The following is a 23,184-nucleotide window of genomic DNA, read 5'->3' on the forward strand; positions in this document are numbered from 1 at the left end:
ATTCAGTGGGGAAAAAGGAAAAAAAAAAAAAGGAACGTTAGCATTAAACACCGCATCGACGACGAGATCCTTGGAGGTGAAGGAGAAGCTAGGTTTGGGAAGGATGGGGAAGGAAAGAGACTGCCCTTTCAGAGGAAAGGAAAAATCCCAGCATTTGCCTTAATACATTAAACGACTTTCGGTTGCAGTTTTATTTGAATATGAGACTTCTGTATTTAGTGTTCTGAACGCTGGCACAGTGACGAAACCCCCGTAAGGGTCGCACTTTCTCTTTTGCCGTACGGAATTCACGTCTCAGACACTTGGCTAATAACTACCAAGATCGTAAGACCTTTGTTAAGGATGCGTATCAGATGATATGAAAATACGATTATTAGAGTTGTCCACTTAATTAGATTCGGCCGCACGTACTGAAGCATTTAACGTGGCAGTCTGTTCTAACAGTTACACTTAGATAATTCTTCTATGAACATCCTAATAGCCTAAAGATTTTGTTAGTATGAAAGAAAGAAATAAACTGTGAGCTGAACACACGAACTGTCAGGAGCTGCATAGAAATTCCTTCTCATGCTCACCTAGAGAAAACTCTCCGTTACATTGGTTTCTCTCTGTGTTAAGCTATCTGAAAATCGAAAAGCTCGTTCATCAAGCGCTTTTCGTTTTTACTGACAAAGCCTCACCAGGAGTTACACTGTAATCGTTACGAGTAGACGCTACTTTTTTATCCCTTTCGTTTTCATAGACTGAATAAGGATGACATATTGTCCGCAGCTCGTGGTCGTGCGGTAGCGTTCTCGCTTCCCGCGCCCGGGTTACCGGATTCGATTCCCGGCGGGGTCAGGGGTTTTCTCTGCCTCGTGATGACTGGGTGTTGTGTGATGTCCTTAGGTTAGTTAGGTTTAAGTAGTCCTAAGTTCTAGGGGACTGATGACCATAGATGTTAAGTCCCATAGTGCTCAGAGCCATTTGAACCATTTAATGACATATTCGAGACATTACTACGAGCATTTTGTGTTACTTGTTCCACATTATGATCACGATTGCTTCTCCGTTTATGTTATTAGAAGATGAAATTGAACTTATTCTGCATTCATTCTATTGTTTCATTTCGTTCACAGGTTTTTGAGACCTAGTTTTTGGTCATTGCGCAAGATTGTGTTGTACACTTTGCTTCTCTGATTTGTGACTATTTGTTCATCCCAGTTTATGACATTCTTTTACTTTACGTCATTTCAGTTTGTAATCTCACTTCTGGTGAAAAATTGGATGTTCTTATTTAGCAGTCCGATTAGGTACTTGGTTCGAAGCCTCGTCCAACACGAACTTTGGTCACACCATTTCAAGTATAAACATTCACACGCTTTATTACTCGTGACTGAAGCCCTATTTCAGATCTTTCATTGTTATTTAACAGGGACCATAGTCGCTGAATAGGAGTGTCGCGCTCTGATCCGGTACAAAAATCTTCGTTACATAATTTCAATTTGAAACTTGCTTTATGAAATGTCATTTATAGTAATAAATTTGAACTCGGCGGCGTCAAAAGACTGTGTAAACTGTTATCATATTTTTCCTGATTATTTTTTTTTTTTACTATCGTGGTTTTAAATTGGGGTTGATAGTGGCTACTTGTAGTAACGATTTTGCATAGTCAAATGACTGTTCTGAAAAGAGATTCCGGGACATGTAACACAGTTACGTCAAATGGGTTGCATATAAATCAAGCGGAACGCATTTCAGGTTTTACGGACATTTCGGATCATGGTAGTACACCACAGGCACGTGATTTGCATCACGACAAAGAATTTCAAGTATGCGAGTGACAGGAAACTTAATGCCCATTGACAGTTGTCACTCCCAAGAGTGCCATCTACTCCTAACCGTGGAAAACGAGTCAAATCTAATCACAGAAGACTGCAATATTCTATTTACCGTATAGTTACATACAGTAAAATGTCGCGGTGCTCAAATCAATATTCTTCACTACAGTGAAGCTTTTGAAAATATCGTCATCCAAACTTCGAAAGAGTTTATTATTTTATATTAGTTTTTACTTTGGTACCATCGTCTGCCATCTAAACGACAATAGCTAAATCACCTATATCAAATTCTTGTAGGGGCTGCCGCAACCAGGTATCTGTCGAATTACGTCTTTATACGAATTCAAGCTTGTTCCGATTATATCCTTCTGAAGAGGATCGAAGTGATGGTACTCGTCAGATTTCTGATCGGAGACTGTAGATGATCTACCAGAATTTGCATCGAAGTCATATGAACAAATCAACGCTGTAATCTTAATTAGCAAAAGTCCTTCGCAGCGTAGTTCATAACGTTTCAAAAGTGTAAGTGTGTTTATGTTCTCTATGACAGTCGAGCATCGTGAAGCAGTCGCTCACCTGCGCAGGCCTCTTCTTGTATAATTCTTTATTGCAGGCTTTACCTATTAGCTAATTTCGTCCCGTTGTGCATTTTCAAGCTACCTCTTTTACTTATGTCACAGTTAACGACTGTAATCATGTAACATATCATATTCCACACATCTATTTGGATAAAGCAACGTCTGATAGCGTCCTTGAGAAAGGTTCTTACGATTCTACTTAAAATGTAGTAGTCTCATATTTCAAATAAAACTGCAAGTGGTGTAGTCAACGTCCTTACAAAAAATGACCATTTGCAACTTAGTCAATATGAAGCGCTTTGGATAAGGGTGATACTGCTACCAGGCGAGTATGTGACCTATATGAGTAAAATTAAGTCATATGTGCCGTGTAGTTGGCTGGGAGACTCCAAAGGGCTGTCTCGGACGCTAGTTGGAAAAATTTTCTATCCTTCGCAGACAATGGCACATTTCCTTAGCGAAATGAGAGAGTTGTGTGTTTAACTGCATCTGATAAGTGTAGGTGACTTTAATGGATGCGTGTAGCGTGGAATCATGTTTGTGTTGGACGAGGGTGATGGTGATGATGACAGAAAGACACAGTGAAACACGGTGCCGGTATACAGCTTAGCCCTGTCGAATAGCATCAAAGGTGCCTCCGAGCGTAACGTCCCCATAATACAGATGGATCACCATCAGGCGCAAAGTTTGGTGATCTGGAGCATTACGCCGCCGCCCCTCCTCTGCTTTGCGTAAGGCAAAGGGAAAGCTGCCAACAGCACGTGGTTACCCATCGAAGTACCAGCCATTCCCAACATTGCTCAACTTCCATGATCTGACGAGAACTGGTGTGTTCAACATGGCAACACCGCTGGCGCTGACATAAGACATGACAGTGAAGCGCGGTATTTGTGCCATTCTAATGTATGAAACCAGCGTAGTAAGATAGATCCACGTTGGAGAGATGTGGCGAGTGGTAGGAAGGGGCAAACATTTTTGGTCGTGGTCATGACTGAAAGGTGTACCACTCGCCGCCATGTAATATGTTGTAAGAACAGTGGTCGTAACCGATGGAGACCGAAATGATTGTCACGCCTAGTCAATGAAAATCGGTCTCAGACCCGATAGCATTTGTTGCTGTCAGTAAAGACACGCTTATATCAACCCATTTTTTTGTTAACATCACGAAGGGAACCACATGAAATGGCCTTTCGGAGTCGGCTGCCTTGCAAAAGGGGCAGCAACACATAAAGCTGCACTTCTGCAGTGGACCAAACAACACGGAAGCTGGACGGCAGCCGACCAGAGGCGTGTAATGCGCTCCGATGTGTCACGGTTTCACCTTTTATCTAAAGATGCAGTGAACCGGCAGCCCAGTGACGCCTTCCACCTACAGGCGGCAGAGGGTGCAGTCCAGGCTTGAGGTGGCTCTCTGATGTTTTAGCGGAGTTTCTCGTACCGTGACTTGGGCCCACTTTTTCAGGTTACTGCGAACACAACCAAGGACGTTTTCCAACAACCTGGTGACCAAGTGTTGCTCCGTCTTCGATATCTCCATGATGAGAACGCTGTGGACACACCCTTCAAAGATAAAAACCGTTTCTCAGGGTTGTATGAGTACGTTCGTGCTTTGACGAATTCTCAGGCACCTTTTCGCATATCGACTTTACCGCTAAATCACTCCGTCTGAATCCCATAGAAAATGTCTGGAACTATTTGGAACAGCGGGTGAAACGTAGAACTCGAAATCCCTCTCTCTGTCCCCCCCCCCCCCCCCTCTCTCTCACTCACTCTCTCTCTCTCTCTCTCTCTCTCTCTCGCTCGCTCGCTCACCGAACCAATCTAATGGTCAACGAGTGGCTTCAGTTGCATATTGCACACCTGAAGACACTTGTGGACACTCTTCCTCACCGAAATGTGACTAAATTCAGGGTTAGAGCCATTAGCATGATCTGTGCTGAGGGGGACTAATTTTTTGTCTAGTCTGCCTGCTGTGCCATTTTCTTAGCTTCCAAAGTCCAGAAACCACAAACGCAGCAAGCTGTACTAGACACATGTACGCCGTCGCTGGCATGCCAGGTGATGCCGACTTATAAGGGCAGTCTGAACGGAACAGCAACAGAGACGTCAGAGAGGGTATCAGGGCCGGAAACACTTCCGCTGCTCATGACGTATTTCAGTTTCTGCCTCTGCTCTTACCATCACCACCACCACCAACAGGAACAACAACACAACAACATGCAAATAAGACATTACTACCCGACCACAGTATTATTACACTTGGCCTCCCGTGGTCGTTACCGGAAACACGCGGTGACTTTACATTAAACTAGTACATTGCTGACTAAGAAAAGCGCATCGCATTGTGAATGATTTCAAACAGTTGTATATATACTGTCAGGTGGTTCAGCATGTCCTTTGAAATTTCACGATAATAACTCACGATAAGCCGGACGAAACGCCCTCACTTCCAGGTACAATAATATCGTGATCGACTAATACTCTCCACTTTCAATCCTCACAGTCACCAACGTTAAATAATCAATCAGATACGAATAATATATAAATGCATGTTTGTGTGTTCCACATCCTCTCGTAAAAGACTGGATCAGTTTCAACCAAAATTGTTGCACACAACCCCGCAACCCTTACTGTGAGGCAACAATCATTGTGAGGTTGAGAACCACCTACCTGTCATAGTTCACGAGATAAGACGTCGTAAACAGTGAGATGCAAGAAGACTACTGCCTCATGAGTGACGTTTAAATTCTTTTACTTCTGTGCTGCTAACGATATTCGCAGTAAATTTCGCAGACAGTATCCACATATGCCGCTAAGTGCACCTATAAAATTATAAGTCGTGGTACCACACATAGCTCAGGAGATATCATGTCGCAAACGCTGAGATGCGTGAAAACTGCCGCGTTGTGCATGATGTTATTTTTTTGCTACTAAAACTGTTCGCAACATAGTTTGCTGACCGTATCCGCATTTACTGCCGAATATACTTAACACAAATAATGATATTGTCGTACGACACGTAATTCAAGAGATATGACGTCATAAACATTGAGATGCGTGAAAAAGTGCCGCGTCATACATAAAATTTTAATATATTTATTCTTTACTACTAACAACACTAGTCAGCCGATTCAACTTAATTAAAATTCCTGACGCTTGGCAGCGCTGTTAACAGCTTTCAAATGCGAAGTACAAACGGCTATAGGCGAAAACAGTAGTCGTCTAAGGAGCTATGAAGAGACGTTGCTCTAGAGACGTGTACAAAATGTTCAAAAGTGTGTGGAATCTTATGGGACTTAACTGCTAAGGTCATCAGTCCCTAAGCTTACACACTACCTAGCCTAAATTATCCTAAGGACAAACACACACACCCATGCCCGAGGGAGGACTCGAACCTCCTCCGGGATCAGCTGCACAGACCATGAATGCAGCGCCCAAGACTGCTCGGCTAATCCCGCGCGGCAGAGAGAGACGTTTACAAAATTGCTTTGTAGACACAATTTCAAAGGTGTTTTCACGAATACATGAAAATAAAATTTTTCGACATCACACTACAAACACAGTACATTGTTTTGTTTTCGTTTTTAACAGAAAATTGCCAAAATGAATACCCGGGCAAAGCCGGGTTTGTCAGCCATTAGCTTATATAAGTAAGCACGACGATGTTTGACCACGTGTGGTGAGGAATGTGCAACTCGTTTTCGACGAATAATGGATAAACAGTAGTTTCCAGACTTTTACGTTCAATAGACATTTTTCCCACTGAACATAAACACGATGTAGTTGTTAACGACTCGTTCTTGACGTTGCCTCAGCAGCCATTGTCGATACTTTGTAGACTCGTATGTAAGTCACTTGAAGGAGGATGCCTCAGAATATCAGCTGCACTTCTCCGATTCCACGCCTTGGCGGTAAGCAGTTCTACAGTATGTGGTGGCCTCGTGAGGTGCAGACTTCAAGTTTATATGGTACACTAGTTCCATAATTCCACTGATTTTGTATTGCCGTTAACCCAATCTGTGTTATGAAGTTCATTTAAGTTACATGTATCTTGAAACTTCCAGGCAGATTGAAACTTTGTGCCCAACTGAGACTCAAAAAATGAACCATTCCCTGGCAAATGCTCCAGGCACAGCTCACGACCCGCTCTCACAGCTTTGAGAAGGAGACGGTGAGCTGTAGCTGGACGTACCACAGGTAGAGCATTTGACCCCGAAATACGAACATTCCGGATATCGAGGCACGTAAACAACGCCCCCTTCAGCTTTGACAGCGGGGTCATGAGTCGGGCCTGCATGCTCAGCAGATGGGGCATTTGGACGCGGAAGGTAAAGGTTCGAGTGCCGATACGGCAGGTAGTTTTAATGTGCAAGGATAGAAATGCGCTGCCGATAGAAAATCTACACTGGCGTATGCATCTTTGTTGATGCTGTACTTTTTTCCTTGTTTTAGGCCCTCTCGAGCCATGTACATGCGATTACAGTGCTGACTTGGTCTGTGATGTAGGAAGTGTTTATCGTGTGGCTTCTCGTGCCCCGCTACCCTGGACTGACCGTGCGCCCTGACGTGTCGTACTGTGTTTTGTTGCAGACCGAAGAGCGGCTCGATGCTGCTGTACTCGCGCAAGAAGGTGCGCTACCGGCGGGACGGCTACTGCTGGAAGAAGCGCAAGGACGGCAAGACAACGCGCGAAGATCACATGAAGCTCAAGGTGCAGGGCACCGAGGTACGTACTCGACCCGTGCGCGGTTCACACGCCACGCATTTATATAGTAATTGTGTTTTCGATTATGTATTTGTACTTTGCCTGCGCAACTTATTATTATTATTATTATTAAGAGTAACAAGAATCCAGATAAGTTTTGTTGGCAGATTCGTGTACAGCTTTAGTGTCTTCTTCAAGTGTAAAATATTTTTCATTTAAGAAATCCTCTACTCGGGTCCTCGAGGAACGGGTTTTCAGTGCCCTATTCACCACCTACACTACTGGCCATTAAAATTGCTACACCACGAAGATGACGTGCTACAGCCGCGAAATTTAACCGACAGGAAGAAGATGCTGTGATATGCAAATGATTAGCTTTTCAGAGCATTCACACAAGGTTGTCGCCGGTGGCGACACGTACAACGTGCTGTCATGAGGAAAGTTGCCAACCGATTTCTCATACGCAAACAGCAGTTGACCGGCTTTGCCTGGTGAAACGTTGTTGTGATGCCTCGTGTAAGGAGGAGAAATGCGTACCATTGATAAAGGTCGGATTGTAGCCTATCGCGATTGCGGTTTATCGTATGGCGACATTGATGCTCGCGTTGGTCGAGATCCAATGACTGTTAGCAGAATATGGAATCGGTGGGTTCAGAACGGTAATACGGAACGCCGTGCTCGATCCCAACGGCCTCGTATCACTAGCATTCGAGATGACTGGCATCTTATCAGCATGGCTGTAACGGATCGTGCAGCCACGTCTCGATCCCTGAGTCAACAGATGGGGACGTTTGCAAGACAACAACCATCTGCACAAACAGTTCGACGACGTTTGCAGCAGCTTGGACTATCAGCTCTGAGACCATAGCTGCGGTTACCCTTGACGCTGCATCACAGACAGGAGCGCCTGTAATGGTGTACTCGACGACGAACCTGGGTGCACGAATGGCAAAACGTCATTTTTTCGGATGAATCCACGTTCTGTTTACAGCATCATGATGGTCGCATCCGTGTTTGGTGACATCTTGGTGAACGCACATTGGAAGCGTTTATTCGTCATCGCCATACTGCCGTATCACCCGGCGTGATAGTATCGGGTGCCTCTGGTTACACGTCTCGGTCACCTCTTGTTCGCATTGACGGCACTTTGAACAGTCGACGTTACATTTCAGATGTGTTACGACCCGTGGCTCTACCCTTCATTCGATCCGTGCGTAACCCTACATTTCAGCACGTTGCAGGTCTTGTACGGGCCTTTCTGGATACAGAAAATGTTCGACTGTTGCCCTGGCCAGCGCATTCTCCAGATCTCTCACCAATTGAAAACGTCTGGTCAATGGTGGCCAGCAACTGGCTCGTCACAATACGCCAGTCACTACTCTGGATGAACTGTGGTATGGTGTTGAAGCTGCATGGGCAGCTGTACATGTACACGCCATCCAAGCTCTGTTTGATTCAATGCCCAGGCGTATCAAGGCCGTTATTACGGCCAGAGGTGGTTGTTCTGGGTACTGATTTCTCAGGATCTATCCACTCAAATTGCGTGAAAATGTAATCACATGTCAGTGCTAGTATAATATATTTGTCCAATGAATACCCGTTTTCATCTGCATTTCTTCTTGGTGTAGCAATTTTAATGGTCAGTAGTGTACATCTAGACTTTACTTCCGTTCTCATTCTCTATAGACGTAACGAGGGTGAACCACAGCGGTACGGCATCACAGTAAAGATTTATATTGCGAATTGTCCTGGAATAGTGGTTCATTGTTTTAGTTATTTAGTATACAGTACACTTTAATTGCTGCCTTTGATTTTAATTTTTCAGCGGGATACCGGAAAAAGTCCCGAATTCAGTTTATAACGTTACATTGTTTGCAGAACCTTGTTACAGCTTCATATTTGGGAACTTAAGTAGTATTCACGCTAGTCAAGCTTTCGTGCTTACTCTTATCTATGTGGAATTATTGTATTTCGAATAATGTAACTCTTCTTATTTTTCTTCCTTGCTAAGGACAACTGGGGAAAAATTCCGCCTTATGCTGACACCGTGTGATTAATTTCGTTTTACCCAAACATATTTCAGTAATTTCTGTGCTGTTTTCAGTGGTGTTACGCTATGTAATCAAAAGTATCCGGACACCTAGCTGAAAATGACTTACAAGTTCGTGGTGCCCTCCATTGGTAATGCGGGAATTGAATATGGTGTTGGCCCACCCTTAGCCTTGACGGCAGCTTTCACTCTCGCAGGCATACGTTCAATCAGGTGCTTGAAGGTTTCTTGCGGAATGGCAGCCCATTCTGTACGGAATGCTGCACTGAGGACAGGTATCGATGTCGATCGCTGAGGCCTGGCACGAAGTCGGCGTTTCAAAACATCCCAAAGGTGTTCTATAGTATTCAGGTCAGGACACTGTGCAGGCCAGTCCATTACAGGGATGCTATTGTCATGTAGCCACTCCGGCACAGGCCGTGCATTATAAACAGGTGCTCGACCGTGTTGAAATATGCAATCGCCATCCCCGAATTGCTCTTCAACAGTCGAAAGCAAGAAGGTGCTTAAAAATCAATGTGGGCGTGTGCTGTAATAGTGCCACGCAAAACAAGAAGGGGTACAAGACCCCTCGATGAAAAGCACGACCACACCGTAACACCACCGCCTCCGAATTTTACTGTTGGCACTACACACGCTGGCAGATGATGCTCACCGGGCATTCGCCATACCCACACCCTGCCATCGTGTCGCCACATTGCGTACCGTGATTCGTCACTCCACACAACGTTTTTCCACTGTTCAATCGTCCAATGTTTACTCTCCTTACACCAAGCGAGGCGTCGTTTGGCATTTACCGGCGTGACGTGTGGCTTATGAGCAGCCGCTCGACTTTGAAATCCAAGTTTTCTCACCTTCCGCCTAACTGTCATAATACTTGCAGTGGATCCTGATGCAGTTTGGAATTCCTGTGTGTTGTTCTGGGTAATTGTCTGCCTATTACACTTTGCGACCCTCTTCAACTGTCGGAGGTCACTATCAGTCAACAGACGAGGTCGGCCTGTACGCTTTTGTGTTGTACGTGTCCCATCACGTTTCCACTTCACTGTCACATCGGAAACGGGGGGGCTAGGGATGTTTAGGAGTGTGGAAATGTCGCGTACAGACGTATGACCCAAGTGACACCAAGTCACCTGACCACGTTCGAAGTCCGTTAAGTTCCGCGGAGCGCCCCATTCTGCACTCTTACGATATCTAATGACTACTGAGGTCGCTGATGGAGTACGTGGGAGTAGGTGGCAGAAGAAAGCACTTAATATGGAAAACGTATGTTTTCGGGGTTGTCCGGATACTTTGTATCACATAGTATATTTATTTGTTTAGGACATCGCTTCGGTGCATTTAGCGTTTCGGCAATGAAACATTTCACATTTTGAAAGAAATGTAATTTGAATTTATTTGAAAATACATCGGACTTTATTATTGAAAGGAATTTTTGGAAGTCACCCGTTACTTGAAGCCAAACCGGGAATGTTTACTGCATTAAGGTTTAAATACGTCCATGAGAACATAGTACAATATTTAGCGAGTGATTATGCCTTTCAGCGTTCAGTCTGGAGCATAGCCCCCCTTATAAAATTCCTCCATGATCCCCTATTCAGTGCTAACATTGGTGCCTCTTCTGATGTTAAACCTATTACTTCAAAATCATTCTTAACCGAATCCAGGTACCTTCTCCTTGGTCTGCCCCGACTCCTCCTACCCTCTACTGCTGAACCCATGAGTCTCTTGGGTAACCTTGCTTCTCCCATGCGTGTAACATGACCCCACCATCTAAGCCTGTTCGCCCTGACTGCTACATCTATAGAGTTCATTCCCAGTTTTTCTTTGATTTCCTCATTGTGGACACCCTCCTGCCATTGTTCCCATCTACTAGTACCTGCAATCATCCTAGCTACTTTCATATCCGTAACCTCAACCTTATTGATAAGGTAACCTGAATCCACCCAGCTTTCGCTCCCATACAACAAAGTTGGTCGAAAGATTGCACGGTGCACAGATAACTTAGTCTTGGTACTGACTTCCTTCTTGCAGAAGAGAATAGATCGTAGCTGAGCGCTCACTGCATTACCCTTGCTTCCAGTTCTTTCACTATGTTGCCATCCTGTGAGAATATGCATCCTAAGTACTTGAAACCGTCCACCTGTTCTAACTTTGTTCCTTCTATTTGGCACTCAATCCGTTTATATTTCTTTCCCACTGACATTACTTTCGTTTTGGAGATGCTAATCTTCATACCATAGTCCTTACATTTCTGATCTAGCTCTGAAATATTACTTTACAAACTTTCAATCGAATCTGCCATCACAACTAAGTCATCCGCATATGCAAGACTGCTTATTTTGTGTTCACATATCTTAATCTCACCCAGCCAGTCTATTGTTTTCAACATATGATCCATAAATAATATGAACAACAGTGGAGACAGGTTGCAGCCTTGTCTTACCCCTGAAACTACTCTGAACCATGAACTCAGTTTACCGTCAACTCTAACTGCTGCCTGACTATCCATGTAAAGACCTTTAATTGCTTGCAAAAGTTTGCCTCCTATTCCATAATCTCGTAGAACAGACAATAACTTCCTCCTAGGAACCCGGTCATATGCCTTTTCTAGATAGATCTATAAAGCATAGATACAATTCCCTGTTCCACTCATAACACTTCTCCATTATTTGTCGTAAGCTAAAGATCTGGTCCTGACAACCTCTAAGAGGCCTAAACCCACACTGATTTTCATCCAATTTGTCCTCAACTAATACTCGCACTTTCCTTTCAACAATACCTGAGAAGATTTTACCCACAACGCTGACTAAAGAGATACCTCTGTAGTTGTTACAATCTTTTCTGTTTCCATGTTTAAAGATTGGTGTGATTACTGCTTTTGTCCAGTCTGATGGAACCTGTCCCGACTGCCAGGCCATTTCAATTATCCTGTGTAGCCATTTAAGACCTGACATTCCACTGTACTTGATGAGTTCCGACTTAATTTCATCCACCCCAGCTGCTTTATTGCATTGCAATCTATTGACCATTTTCTCCACTTCCTCAAACGTGATCCTATTTCCATCATCATTCCTATCCCATTCTACCTCGAAATCTGAAACATTACTGATTGTATTTTCACCTACATTGAGCAACTCTTCAAAATATTCCCTCCATCTGCCCAAGGCATCCACAGGATTCACCAGCAGTTTTCCTGACCTGTCCAAAATACTTGTCATTTCCTTCTTACCTCCCTTTCGAAGACTGCTAATTACACTCCAGAATGGTTTTCCAGCAGCTTGACCCAATGTCTCCAACCTGTTTCCAAAGTCTTCCCAAGATTTCTTCTTGGATGCTGCAATTATCTGTTTGGCTTTGTTTCTTTCTTCAACATAACTTTCTCTGTCTACCTGTGTTCTAGTATGTAGCCATTTTTTATACGCCTTCTTTTTCCTTTTACAGGCTGCCTTGACTGTGTCATTCCACCAAGCTGTTTGCTTCCTCCTACTTTTACACACTACTGTTCCAAGACATTCTTTAGCCACTTCTAGTACTGTGTCCCTGTACCTTGTCCATTCCTTTTCCAATGACTGTAATTGACTACATTCAACTAACTGGTACCTTTCTGAGATCGCTGTTATGTACTTGTGCCTGATTTCCTTATCCTGAAGTTTCTCCACTCTTATCCTCCTACATATGGACCTGACCTCCTGCACTTTCGGCCTCGCAATCCCAATTTCACTGCAGATTAAATAATGATCAGTGTCATCAAAGAATGCCCTGAATACACGTGTGTCCCTCACAGCCTTCCTGAATTCCTGATCTGTTATTATATAGTCAATGACAGATCTGGTTCCCCTGCTTTCCCAAGTATACCGGTGAATGTTCTTATGTTTAAAAAAGGAGTTTGTGATTACTAAGCCCATATTGGCACAGAAATCCAAGAGTTGCTGCCCGTTCCTGTTGGCCTCCATATCCTCTCCAAATTTACCCATAACCTTTTCATACCCTTCTGTTCGATTTCCAATCCTGGCGTTAAAATCACCCATGAGCAGAACACTGTCCTTGTCCTTTACTCTAACAACTACATCACTGAGTGCCTCATAAAAACTATCCATCTTATCTTGATCAGTCCCTTCACAATGCGAATATACTGACACAAACCTAATTTTCTTGCTAGACACTGTCAAATCTATCCACATCAGTCGTTCGTTTACATACCTTATTGCAACTACGCTGGGTTCCATTTCTTTCCTGATGTAAAGCCCTACACCCCATTGTGCTATTCCTGCTTTGACTCCTGACAAGTAGACCTTGTATTCTCCCACTTCTTCTTCTTTCTCACCCCTTACCCGAATGTCAGTAACAGCTAAAACGTCCAGCCCCATCTTACTTGCAGCCTCTGCCAGCTCTACCTTCTTCCAAGAGTAGCCCCCATTGATATTAATAGCTCCCCATCTCATTACCATTTGTTTGCCAAGTCGTATCTTAGGAGTCCCTGGTTTGTCAGTTAGAGGTGGGACTCCGTCACCTCCAAAGGTCCGAGGCATTTTGCTCTGATTGTTGCCAGCATCATATTTAAAGTACCAGGGATGCAGGTTGCTAGCCTTACTTGCCCCGAGTCCCATTGGGTTTTACCCCTAACGGCTGAGGGACTAACCGGTGGATTTGGTAGTCTTTGCCGTATAAGCACAAAGGTGACCACGACTCAGAATATGTCCGAGATGCCCAGCCTTATTCCAAAGTAACTGGTATCCCGACTGTCGGGACCACTTACTTGGCCACTCATACGTTGCCCGTGGTTCATGAACTAGGACATGACTACAGGAACCCACACCATGTGTTTGTGTTACATAATTAGGGAATTCACTTCTTAATAACAAGAAAGTCAGCTTTCGTTAGAGAAAGAAGGTTGCCCCACTGATTGTCAACATGAACTACTTTCAACTGGCAAGTACCGTCATTTAATACAAGATGCTTTACGGGCTCATTTACGTTTCTAAGAGAAAACTGGGTGAAGAATCAGTGTTACTTGATTTTGGAGAATACGAGGTGTGGCTAGAAAAAAACCGGACTAGTACTGGTGAAACAATAAAACGAATGCAATAAGGCTGAAAGTCGCGTGGCCTGTCACGTGACTCTCGCTCCGCCTACTGCTCGAGTTTCATCTGCCTCCTGCACTCTGCCCGTGGCGTCTGTTTCAAGTCGTTGACGTTTTGTCTGTGCGTCGGAAAATGTTGAGTGCACAGAAAGAACAGCGTGTTAACATCAAATTTTGTTTGAAACTAGGAAAATCTACAAGTGAAACGTTTGTAATGCTACAACAAGTTTACGGCGATGATTGTTTATCGCGAACACAAGTGTTTGAGTGGTTTAAACGATTTAAAGATGGCCGCGAAGACACCAGTGATGACACTCGCACTGGCAGACCATTGTCAGCAAAAACTGATCCAAACATTGAAAAAATCGGTAAACTTGTTCGACAAGATCGCCGTTTAACAATCAGAGTAGTGTCTGAGTTAACAGGAGTTGACAAGGAAAGTGTTAGGCAGATTCTTCATGAAAGTTTCAACATGAACAAACTGTGTTCAAAAATGGTTCCGAAGTGTCTCACAATTGAACAGAAGGAACGCCGAAGAATGATTTGTTCTGACATCCTGGAAAACATTGAAAGTGATCCCACCTTCTTACAAAATGTTATTACTTGCGATGAATCGTGGTTTTTTACTTAAGATCCCGAAACTAAACGCCAATCGATGCATTGGAAAACTCCTGGTTCTCCACGACAAAAAAAAGCACGAATGTCAAAATCGAAATTCAAGGCAATGATGATTGTTTTTTTTGACATCAAAGGGATTGTGCACATTGATTGGGTACCAGAGGGACAAACAGTGAATCAGCATTACTACATTAGCGTCCTGGCTACCCTACGTGAGCGAGTACGGAGAAAACGGAACGATTTGTGGAGAAAAAAGTCATGGATCGTTCACCAAGACAATGCCCCAGCTCACAGTGCGTTGTCAGTGAAGACGTTTTTGGCAAAACACAACATTCCCATCTTAGATCATCCACCCTACTCACCTGATTTGGCCCCCTGTGACTTTCTTCTTTTCCCTAAAGTCATGTCAGCTTTGAAAGGAACTAGATTTGAGACTGTTGAAGCAGTAAAAGAAAAAGCGACGGAAGTAATGTATGGACTTACCGAAAATGATCTGCAGCATTGCTATGAACAGTGGAAAATTCGTATGGAGCGGTGTAGAGACCGAGGAGGAGAGTACATTGAAGGAGATAACATGAAATTGTAAATAATTGTAAATAAATGTTTTTCCAGCATCAGTCCGGTTTTTTTCTAGCCGCACCTCGTAAATGTGAAGAATGCAGCTTCGAAATTACAACTATGGTTTAACATGTATTGCAGTTGTAAATGAGACTTCCGTAAGGGTTCACTTACTTTCTATTGGAAGTGTTGTGTACAACATTCTTCCTGCCACTAGTTATCGGTTGATGCGTGTATTTTAGGTTGTTACAAAAAAAAGCGTGTAGCTTCAGCAACGATTTTGCGTGTCATGGATTCGACAAGTCCTCCAGAAGTATGTGGCACCAGATGTATACACGCAGTTCCAGTAAATTTTGGGCCGGTGGTTTGTAGGCACGGAACAAGGAACTAGCGCCCAATGGCATCTCCGATGTGTAGCATTGGTTTCAGAACAGGTGGCTGTATTGACCAAGACATCAGGGCGAGTTCGGTGTCGTGCTCCTGAAGACGCTGTATCGCGATTCTGGCCTTGTGACACGAATATTTATCCTGCTGGAAGAACCCATTGGCATCGGGGAAGACGTCAAGCATGTAGAGGTGCAGATAGTCCGCAATAATGTTCCCGTAATCAAAAGTTGTCATGGTTTCTTTGATTACTACAGTTCCAACGGAAGCCGAGGTGAATGTCCCCCGCAGCATGATATTGCCACTATGGGCAGCCCGCTAGAACACGAGCGACGACCTGGTGTGAGAAGAAACTGCTTCACCCAAACAGGTGGCACATTTCTATTGACCCTCGGTTTAATAGTGATGATACCGTGGCCACTGCAATTGTAGTTGGCAGTGTCGTTGGCTCAACATGGGAACTTGTATAGGTGGTCTGCTACAGAGCCCCATGTTCAACAGTGTGCGTTGAACGATGAGCTCCAAAACATTTGCATCTGCACCAGCATTGTAGTATATCATCATATCGCCTCATATCCTACTTTCCAGAGCAGGCGAGCCTCCGACCTCCACGTTCTTTGACAATGTGTGGACGACCATATCTTGTGACTTCTTCGTAGTGTCGTCGTCCTCCAACCACTTTCGACAGATGCTCACGACTGTACCACTCGAACTTCCGATCAGCTTTGCCATTTCCGAGATATTCGTTCGCAGGCACTGGGTCGCTACAGTCTGCCCTCTGTCAAAGTCTGCAGTGTATTTTCCCCTTAGCTTGTATCGTCGCTGAGAGAGAGAGAGAGAGATCATACTCTGCGAATTCATTTTCTTACAGCAATAACTTAATTCATAGCAGCTGCTTAAAGTGACGACCGTCAGTCTCAACCAACTTGATGTATGTGTCTTTCATCAGCCCAGACATGGTGATTGAGACGTGAAACTGTAACTGTAATTATGACATTCGTTTGCGAATCCCTTGTTTAATTTGTAACTCCATAGTTTCAGAACATACCTTGAGCTTCTCATATCATCACATCTCGCGATGGCATATTGGTTGACATACTGGACTGGCTCGCGGGAGGAGAAGAATCGAAATCGTCGACCTACCATCCAAATGTTTTGTCCAGTCACATTATTGTGACCAAGTGTTAGAAGCCTGAACAACCATCTTTAGCAGCGCGGACCGCTGGGAGGCTCTGGAAGGTACCCATAGGGCAGTGGAGCCATGTCGACTCCAGCGCCGTGGGCAACTGCGCGAACAGCAGTATCAAGGTGGTCCCATACATTATTATCGATCTGGGGAGCTTGGTGGCTGTAGGGGTACGACAAACTCATCCTGCTGTTCTTTGAGCCAAGCACGTGCACTGCCAGCTGTATAACACGTTGCATTGTCCTCGTGGGAGATGCCATCCTGACGAGGAAAAACAAACTGGATTTAGGGATGGACAAGGTGCCCAAGGCTAGATGCAAACTTGTGTTGATCCATTGTGCCGTCCACAATAACGAGATGAACCAGGGAATACCACGAAAACGTGTCCCAGACAGACCGTAACGCTCCCTCCTCTGGTCTGGACCCTTCCAAATATTGTTGCGGGATGTTCGCTTTCATACGTTTCACGCCGTACACGCCAGTGGTCATCTGTCATCTGAAAAGACCATCTGTTACCATACAATGGAGAACCAGTTGCGCTATTGGCGTCCAAATTCCAGCCTTCGTCGCCTACGCAGTAACCCGTCCTGAATGGTCATTGAGTGGACACTGTTGGTAACCCCGTGGTTCATCTGGGCGGTCAGTTTCTCAACAGTTGCACGTTTACTCGCAAGTCCCCACAGAGTCGTTCAGCCCTGTCACATTTTCTTCGGCGGCGGTTTGGATTAGCGCAGTTTTGCCGTCCACAGTATATTTTAACCATGGCGCCTGTGAAATTATTATTAACAAAGCTTATAATTTTGTAGGGTGTACTCATCCATTTGCTTTATATCTGCTGCTGCCAGAAGCTCACGTTGTCGACTGTAATATGGTTTTTACACCATGAATGATCTATACAAATATTATGTTTCAGAACATTTATTCTAAATCTCGTCATAATTAAAATGACATGCTTACAACACTGACATGCTTCTTGCAAAGTATCTTTTAAGACACTTTTCCCCCATGCCAACATGGCTGCCCATTTATATATAAATCCGACAATCCTCGGTATTGTTATACAGGATTTTTTAGTAAAATTACAATTAAAACTGTTGCCATAAAATTAATGACATATTTCAACAATTGCACTGGTTCTAGTAGAGCAAATACATTTATCGATTTTTAAGTATTTAACATTTTAGGAGTGTGTAAATACTCAAATATTAACAATGCTTTTACTATTTTTATAAAATGCGAAAGACACATGGTTCGGAAAATGTTACTACCAAAGTATATGTACCAAAGTATATGTTTCCAAGTCTCACACTGAATGTGGCAAAATAGGTTTTTTATTTATTATTGACAAAACACCTAAAGAACTACCTATGTTTACACGCCACTTACAACATTTTCGCTAGTTACATTTTAATTTTCTAATCAGTTTTGATTCTCACAGTTGGTTTTTCGTTTAAATACCACAGACTTAATTTAGATACTATTTTAACACCAAAAATTACTTTGACCAATATACTCTATCATTTGTTTTAGATTTCACCTAATTACGTTAATCCTAAATATTCCTACCAATTACAGGACCTATACACCTCAGTACAACTACAATTGAGTAAACAGTTTTATGGTATCAATTTTGTAAGTACAGGTTTATCTATACGACTGCCTTTTGTTTACGTAAGTGATTCCTCTTTATTTCAAATTGGATCGAAGAATATGTGTTTTAAATGGGTTTCAATGGACTTGTACGGATCACATCACGTGACCCGATAGCCGATGATCATGCCCTTTTGGACGTCAGACAAATCACTCCGTTTCCGCATTATAACATCGACTGCACTGTTTTGCGCTTTACCCCTACACGCTTTATGTGCGTTTCACTGCTAGTGCTACCGTCTGTGAGTAGTTATTGCACGCTGTCGTCGAACATAGGCGCCGGTCACATTGGTATGACAGGACCGTATAGGTTTCCCATAGTTTCCCTAAGTAACATATGGCCAAAGGCCGGACGTGTCCTTGGAAAAGGCAGCTACAGCTAGATTTTCTGGTCGATGCTTGTATGATCGGATCTTGTGTGGTATCCCTAATATTTTCGTCGCTGACGAAACGTAAGAAGTAATCCTCCTTTCTTTCTTTTTTATAACTCATTGCGTACGTCGTAGATGGTCCATTGTTGTCCATTTTTTAAATGTATGAGGCTAATTTGCCAACGTACTTTTTTCTGATTTATGACGTTTATATTGGCCGCCCAATTTCTTTACAGCGAAAGCACTCATGATGCTTATTTTTGTGCTGAAGCCGTCTTGGCCGAAGCGAATACGATGCTTCGCGCAGCCGTAATAACAGTAATGTTACTCTCTGTCTCTGTTCCTCTCACGTCGGGCTTGTTCTCCGCCTCCTCGATCCCGCGAGGTTACTCACCCGAACATCAGCATAATTTTCTCCTCAAGAATTGGAGTGGAATATTCGCGCTTAAATTAACGGGGCGTGGGCGGGCGGGCGGGTATTTATGGGATGAGTTTTTGCGTTTATTGCGAGCGTAGTCTCTCGTCGGCGCGGCTCGGCTGGGCTAGCGCCGGCCTTATCGGGTAGGCGGCTGCGTGCCGGCAGATAAACAGATCGCCGCGCCTTGTTAGGCACGCCGGAGAAGGCCGGCTGTGTGGGGCGACTGGGCACTGCAGGCAGGGCGGCGGAATCCCGACAATGGCACACCGTCCCCGCCTCAGGGAGGCCCTAAATCCCACGAGGCGTCGGCGTCGGTGGCGGCGGCGGCGTGCGTGCACGGGCGCGTCACGGGTTGAATAAGTTGCTCTCTTTGTACGGCCACACCCTCGCTGTTAAGCCGAGCTTGCTCTGAAAGGAGCGCCACAAAAGATGAGAACTGGAGCAAAAGAACACGCGCGACAGGGAAAAAGAGAATCGCCCTGTTTTCCAGGTGGTATTGCCTTTCCGGCCGAGGCTAAGAAAAAGTCAAAGAAAGTTCCTACTGGCAGGAAATGACAAAATTCCCAGCGGAAAATCAAGACCCTATTGTTTCCAACTGAAAAAGAAAAGCACTTGTCAAAATAAGAGTTTTTGTAGGCGGAAAACTAACGTAACGAGTCAAGATCAACATATTACAAAGTACGACATTATTTTTTGTGTATCATATGGACAGGTCTTAATTTCGTCGGGTACAGCATTCCGGCACCTCCCAACACTTTTTTTTGTAAATTCTCTGGAACAAGTCGTTACCGGAGATTTAAAATAGTAATAGTGTATTAGGTCGGAACGTAACTGTAATTTACGACTGAAGCAAACTGAGAGATCAACAGTATTTTGTAAAAACTGATTTAACACTGTAAGTGGTATCGCAGTTTTGAAAAATCGCAACTTGTGCGATCTTTGTGATTCCGCCACCTAAAATTTTACACATTAAGTACTGTGTGCAAACGACTGTGATTGTGTCGGAAAAAAAAAATCTACATCTACATCCATAGTCCGCAAGCCACCTGACGGTGTGTGGCGGCGGGTACTTTGAGTACCTCTATCGGTTCTCCCTTCTATTCCAGTTTCGTATTGTTCGTGGAAAGGAGGATTGTCGGTATGCCTCTGTGTGGGCTGTAATCTCTCTGATTTCATCCTCCTGGTCTCTTCGCGAGATATACGTAGGAGGGAGCAATATACCGCTTGACTCCTCGGTGAAGGTATGTTCTCGAAACTTCAACAAAAGCCCGTACCGAGCTACTGAGCGTCTCTCCTGCAGAGTCTGCCACTGGAGTTTATCTATCATCTCCGTAACGCTTTCGCGATTACTAAATGATCCTGTAACGAAACGCGCTGCTCTCCGTTGGATCTTCTCTATCTCTTCTATCAACCCTATCTGCCGCGGATCCCACACTGGTGAGCAATATTCAAGCAGTGGGCGAACAAGTGTACTATAACCTACTTCCTTTGTTTTCGGATTGAATTTCCTTAGGATTCTTCCAATGAATCTCAGTCTGGCATCTGCTTTATCGACGATCAACTTTATATGATCATTCCATTTTAAATCACTATTAATGCATACTCCCAGATAATTTATGGAATTAACTGCTTCCAGTTGCTGACCTGCTATATTGCAGCTAAATGATGAAGGATCTTTCTTTCTATGTATTCGCAGCACATTACACTTGTCTGCATTGAGATTCAATTGCCATTTTAAGTATCTTTGCAGTTACAACTTTCTTGACATACGATTGGTCTCGACTGTCTCAAATAGCCATCTTCGGATCCAAGAGTAACAAAAGTTAAAACAGTAGTATAATTTGAGGTGTCGTACGTAAAATATGTATAGTGTTATAAACTAATGATGTAATAAAATTCTTATACCCAGTTGCCGCACAGAGGGACAAATTGTTGGCAAGGACGTAAAATTATTCTGCTACATTTGGGTAATAAAAAGGTAATTACATTTTAAAGAACGTGTTTATTCTTCTCATTTTAACGAAACAGTTTAAATTTTATCGCTTCCAGATGTTGACAGTGATGGATATCTATTTCTCCATTCAGATCCATACACGGAAGTAACAGTAGTCGTGGGATAGCGATATGCACATATAGACATGGCAGTAACATTGTGTACACAAGTATAAAAGGGCAATGCAGTAGCGGAGCTGTCTGTCAGTTGCACTCAGATGAATAATCTGAAAACGTTTCGGACGTTATTATGGACGCAAAACGAGAACTAGCAGACTTTGAACGCGGAATTGTAGTTGGAGCTAGACGCAAGGGACCTTCTATTTCGGAAATCGTTAGGGATTTCATTACCCCTCCATCCGCAGTGTCAAGAGTGTGCCGAGAATACCAAATTTGAGGCATTGCCTCTCATCACGGACAACGCAGTGGTCGGCGGCCTTCACTTAATGACCGAGAGGATCGACGTTTGCGTAGAGTTGTTAGTGCTAACAGACAAGCTAGACTGCATGAAATAACCGTAGAAATCCATGTGGAACGTATGACGAAATAATCCGTTAGGAAGTGCGGCGAAATGGGGCGTTAATGGGCTGTGGCAGCAGACGACGGACTCGAGTGCCTCTGCTAACAGCACAACGTCGCATGCAGCGCCTCTCCTGGGTTCGTGACCGTATCCTTTAGACCCTAGACGACTGGAAAACCGTGGTCTGCTCACATAAATCCCAATTTCAGTTGGTAGGAGCTGTTAGTAGCCTTACCGTGTGGCGCAGACCCCAGGAAGCCATAGGTCCAAGTTGTGAATAAGGCACTGTGCATGTTGGTGGTGGCTCCATAATGCTGTGGGCCGTGTTTACATTGATTTGAAAAGGATATGTTCAGTCATGTGTCGCGGCATTCATGAACTGGGATTCTTTCGCCAAATAAACCACTGAGATCAGAATGTACTACAGCTTCAACCACGACACCGACTATACCCATAGTCGTGTATGGATGTGGGCTCTCGATGCCGACAGGCTAGCGAGGAATAAGCTGAGTTATGTAGTATATGATGGAATTCGCATCGTTAATAATGTTCCTCCATCACAAACGTCGTCACAATCTCTGATAGCATATGGAAGTTCCGTGACTTCATGACGCCTCCATGGCTTCATTCGGCCATCTGTATACGAAAGTACCACTCACTCTATTAGTAGGACAGTCAGCTCTTGACAATGACAGCAGAGGATGTTGTGAAAGCTTGTATCAAACAATTCCGACGCAGTAGCAAAACAGAGAAACTTTTACCCAGGAATTGCACTTACTTTTATGATAGATCACTGAACTCTTCCGTCGTTTTTCAACTGACTGTAAACCAGGCTTGAAGCGAGATTCAGCAATGCCTTGAAAATACACACATCAAAAAACGTTTTGCATCACCTCGGTTCCGAGAGTTTCAGAACTTGTACAAAAATTGGAATAGAGATCAACATAAATACCATTTCCGCCCTTTTTATTGCTCATGGAAACCACACACTGCATGTTGTACCACCATACAGCGAGACCTTCAGAGATGGTGGTCCAGATTACTGTACACACCGGTATCTCTAATACCCAGTAGCACGTCCTCTTGCATTGATGCATGCGTGTATTCGTCGTGACATACTACCCACGAGTTCATCAAGATCAAGGCACTGTTGGTCCAAACTGTCCCACTCCTCAACGGCGATTCGGAGTAGATCCCTCAGAGTGGTTTGTGGGTCACGTCGTCCATAAACAGCCATTTTCAGTCTATCCC

General features: G+C 44.0%; 1 protein-coding gene across 1 annotated transcript in view; it reads left to right on the forward strand.

Moving 5' to 3' along the window:
- LOC124606343 (calmodulin-binding transcription activator 1) overlaps positions 1-23,184 on the forward strand; it is a 943,657-nt gene that overhangs the window by 558,825 nt on the left and 361,648 nt on the right. Inside the window, exon 5 of the mRNA XM_047138326.1 lies at positions 6,989-7,124. Coding sequence (XP_046994282.1) covers positions 6,989-7,124 — 136 coding nt within the window. The remainder of the gene's footprint in view (positions 1-6,988; positions 7,125-23,184) is intronic.

Source organism: Schistocerca americana, chromosome 3 (genome assembly GCF_021461395.2).
Source record: "Schistocerca americana isolate TAMUIC-IGC-003095 chromosome 3, iqSchAmer2.1, whole genome shotgun sequence".
In the NCBI taxonomy this organism is placed as follows: domain Eukaryota; kingdom Metazoa; phylum Arthropoda; class Insecta; order Orthoptera; family Acrididae; genus Schistocerca; species Schistocerca americana.